We start from the raw sequence: 3,283 nt of genomic DNA, 5'->3' as shown, positions 1-3,283 counted from the left end.
GTGAAGCTTGCAGCTTCTGAACACCTAAAATAAAGGGCAGGGGGGAGGGCCAAAAACATACCCTGAATTCAAATAAAGAAATCTGAGTAACAAAGCAGACGCAGCTAGATGCTTGCCTGAGGGGAAGCAGCAGCCCACAGATGCACCTGCAGAATCTAATGTGGCTTCTGTCACCAGAGGATTACCAATGGTCTAGGTGTAGCCGCTGTTTCCCCGCTGTCTCTGTGTCTCCATTCATCTGGATCAGTCCTACAACTTTACTTTGACTTCGTGCTCTGACAACTTTCCTGGCGGTTGTACTAACAGCAAATACGTTGTGTTTTCAGGAGCTAGCCAGGATTGCGAGGCTGTCTATGTGTAAGTCGTTCTTTCTCTAATGTACCAGTGCATCCATTTAATCCTTTAGCCCAATAGTCCTCAACCTTCTTAGACTCAGATCACCCTGGTTAGACTCGAGGCATCCCTTGGAGAATGCCAGCGCTTATTTTTTGACTACTGAAACGCAAAATAGCAATTTTTCTGTTATAAAGACCTCAGAAAGAGTACAACAGGTCAGAATGTTTTTAAGAGTATGGATGCCTAGATGAAGTCTCTGGGGTTATCTAGTGAATCACGTTTGCCCACCCAACACTGCTAACGTTGCATGGCACCCTGTGGCATCCTTGAAAGGATCTCCAGGAACCCCAAGGCACTCTGGGAATCACTGCTTTTGCCTTTAATCCATCTTAAAAGGAAAATTAAACTCTATTAGTTTGGGTTCTGGAGAACATAGCTGCAGTTTATTATTGAGACTTATGTTTAGCTCTCTTTAATTTCACAGCCTCAGTAACACTTGACAAGGGATCACAAAACACCGTGAGCCACTATTTCCATCATGATCAGTAACTTTCAGTTGCGGTCCCCCTCAGCCTGGTGCAACTACTGCTTAGAACAGGAAGAAAAGTGTTTTCCCCAAATGCTGCTGACTTTATCATAAATATAATATGGGAAGGCAGTCACTCGGCATCAATTGGCATATTCCAAGGTGTTCCAAGCCCACCCTCTGTTGTCATGCAAAGCTCATGTTGATAAGGTTTCTACTGAATCGTGTCCACCTTCTGCGCAGCTCTTGCCTAACTGTGAAGCTGCACATTTTTGCAGGTCTTCAGGTCTTTGAAGACTCGACAAATAAAATAGGCTTGTTTTGTAGATGTTGCTGGCCGAATAGCCAACTGCTTGAACTGTGCAAAACACACAGGAAACCAAATGCTTTCCTTTTGGTCTCGAAGATGGTTAGATGGCCCCATTGCTGTACAGTCAGAGTGTCTGCATACTGCATGAAGCATAAAAGTGGACCGTGCGACTTACCAATACAGGTCACATACTTGTGGTATAAAGGAGACAATTGTTTCCTTACAAAAGAAGGGGATGGGGGAGTGCAAAGAATGCTTAGAAATCAGTTTGCACTGCATCTCTAGTAAGGCTGGGAATTGACCTACCCAGCCATAGCATTGTAATGCCCAGAGATGAGCAGCAATTAGAAAAGGTCCTGGTATATTCGGACCTGGAAAACATACTCAAAGGCCTTTCCTTTGTGAATATATGGCCATGGGGCTGCTGAGAAACTGGGGTCACATGTGAATTAGATGTGTGGGTTTTTGCCCCAGCACCATCTAGGTCGGGAAGTACCTAATAGATGGATGCTTTATCTTTTGCAGTGACCCCATAGCTACAGATTACTACAACTGTGGGAAGTACTTAAGACCACCAAATGGTAAGCTTGCAAGACGGAATGGAATAGCAATTGACTCGATAGACTTGGGGAAGATAAAGCAATCCAAGTGTTACCACCAAGCCTGTCTTGTGGGATGTAGGGGAACCTGTAAGCAGTTTCCCCCCCCGCTTTTTTTTTAAGTCTTTTGTTACAACATGATTTGACAAACTCGGGGCTAACAGGCATGTAACATGCAGCAGGCTCTGGGCATTAAGGAGTTAAAGAGCTGTGTAAACAGGGGGAAACACAAAAGAACAAGAGTGCTACAGAGCAGCAAAACCACTGAAAAGTGGCGCAGGGTGGGACCGTGCTCATGTGACGCATGCTTTTGTGCAAATAAAGCTAATAAATCAGCTCAAGCCTGGCCGGGCTGCAGGCCCATGGTAAAGTGGTTGCTGAATCCCCACGTACTCCAGAGCCAAAGGCATGATCATTCAGAAGTGGCATCTTCTCTGACGAACAGCAGTAGACTCGAGATCCTGTCTCGGTGGGCTGTGTGCGTGGTGGATCCCAGCCATGCTGGGGAAGCTGCTGCTTCTGGTCCCACGGTATTACCCAGCCCCTGCCCTGTTGCATTGCCTGATGTGCAGCCGAGTTGCCGGAGGCAGCAGGCTGTCCTAGGAAAAGTATATGAAGCATCATGGATCTTGCTTGCGTGATGACCCCTTGGTTTTTCAAACCATATGATCTCTCCATTGCTTTGCTCTAGGCCCAGGAGAGTGTATTCACTTCGGCCCTAGTCCCACACAGATGCACTAGTGCTTATTTCTACCCCGTAAGCATTCCTGTGTAATGTGTGCAGTGAAACCTGTGAGTAAGTGTTTGCTGAACTTGGGCTGCCAGCTCTGGCATTCCCTTTGTCAGTGGCTTCTACCCGTGTGACCCCCCCCCCGCACCCCCACTTGCTATTATTAAGTAGCACCCCGTGATGGTAAAGGAACAAGTGAGGCAGCAAGACCAGAAGTTGTGTCTAGAGATGTCAGCTTAATGGGGCTCTGTGTAGAAGCAGGGGCTGGGCTTGAGGATCCCCTTGCAAGACTGTCAGCCCTTTAGGGTAAAGACTGCCTCTTTGCTTGCACCATGATGAAAACAGTCACTATAATAACAGTTAGGGTCTCCTATACATGTTCCATTTCCAATGTACTTTTTTACCAAATTAAAGCCTTGGCTGTGGGAGAGTTGAATAAACCATGACAGAAGGATGTACTTAAAACGCTAGAAATGTGAAAAAGGAGTTAACTGGCTATGAGTTGTCTGTCAGCAAAAGGAGGATGCGGTGTGGAGACCTGTAAACTGTTTTATTCTTGACCTATTTATATTGTGGTTTTGCCTCATGGGAGTTCAGGATCTCATTGGACTAGGTCAGCACCTAGTGAACCAGGGAACTGGGAGTCATGACACTGTTTGGAGGTCATAGCATTTGAAAGTGGGATTCTGGGTCCACAGGATGTTCGGTTATCACAAATGGGCTCAGGACAGAAGTTGGATTGTGAGCCTGGAAGTGGGGTCATCACCCCCCCCCCCCCCCCC

The 3,283-nt window shown here is 46.6% G+C and overlaps 1 protein-coding gene across 4 annotated transcripts in view; it reads left to right on the top strand.

Annotated features, from left to right (window-relative positions):
- LAT2 (linker for activation of T-cells family member 2) overlaps positions 1 to 3,283 on the top strand; it is a 65,633-nt gene that overhangs the window by 49,522 nt on the left and 12,828 nt on the right. For 3 of the 4 annotated variants that reach the window (XM_019511417.1, XM_019511415.1, XM_019511416.1), the window contains exons 7-8: positions 327 to 357; positions 1,698 to 1,753. The exons of the other annotated variant lie outside the window; for it this stretch is intronic. In XM_019511417.1, coding sequence (XP_019366962.1) covers positions 327 to 357; positions 1,698 to 1,753 — 87 coding nt within the window. The remainder of the gene's footprint in view (positions 1 to 326; positions 358 to 1,697; positions 1,754 to 3,283) is intronic. 4 annotated transcript variants of the gene reach the window in all.

This window comes from Gavialis gangeticus, unplaced genomic scaffold (genome assembly GCF_001723915.1).
Source record: "Gavialis gangeticus isolate Ggan-Ray unplaced genomic scaffold, GavGan_comp1, whole genome shotgun sequence".
In the NCBI taxonomy this organism is placed as follows: Eukaryota; Metazoa; Chordata; order Crocodylia; family Gavialidae; genus Gavialis; species Gavialis gangeticus.
The sequence above is the reverse complement of the archived record's forward strand: the minus strand, read 5'-3'. Positions and strand labels throughout refer to the sequence as shown.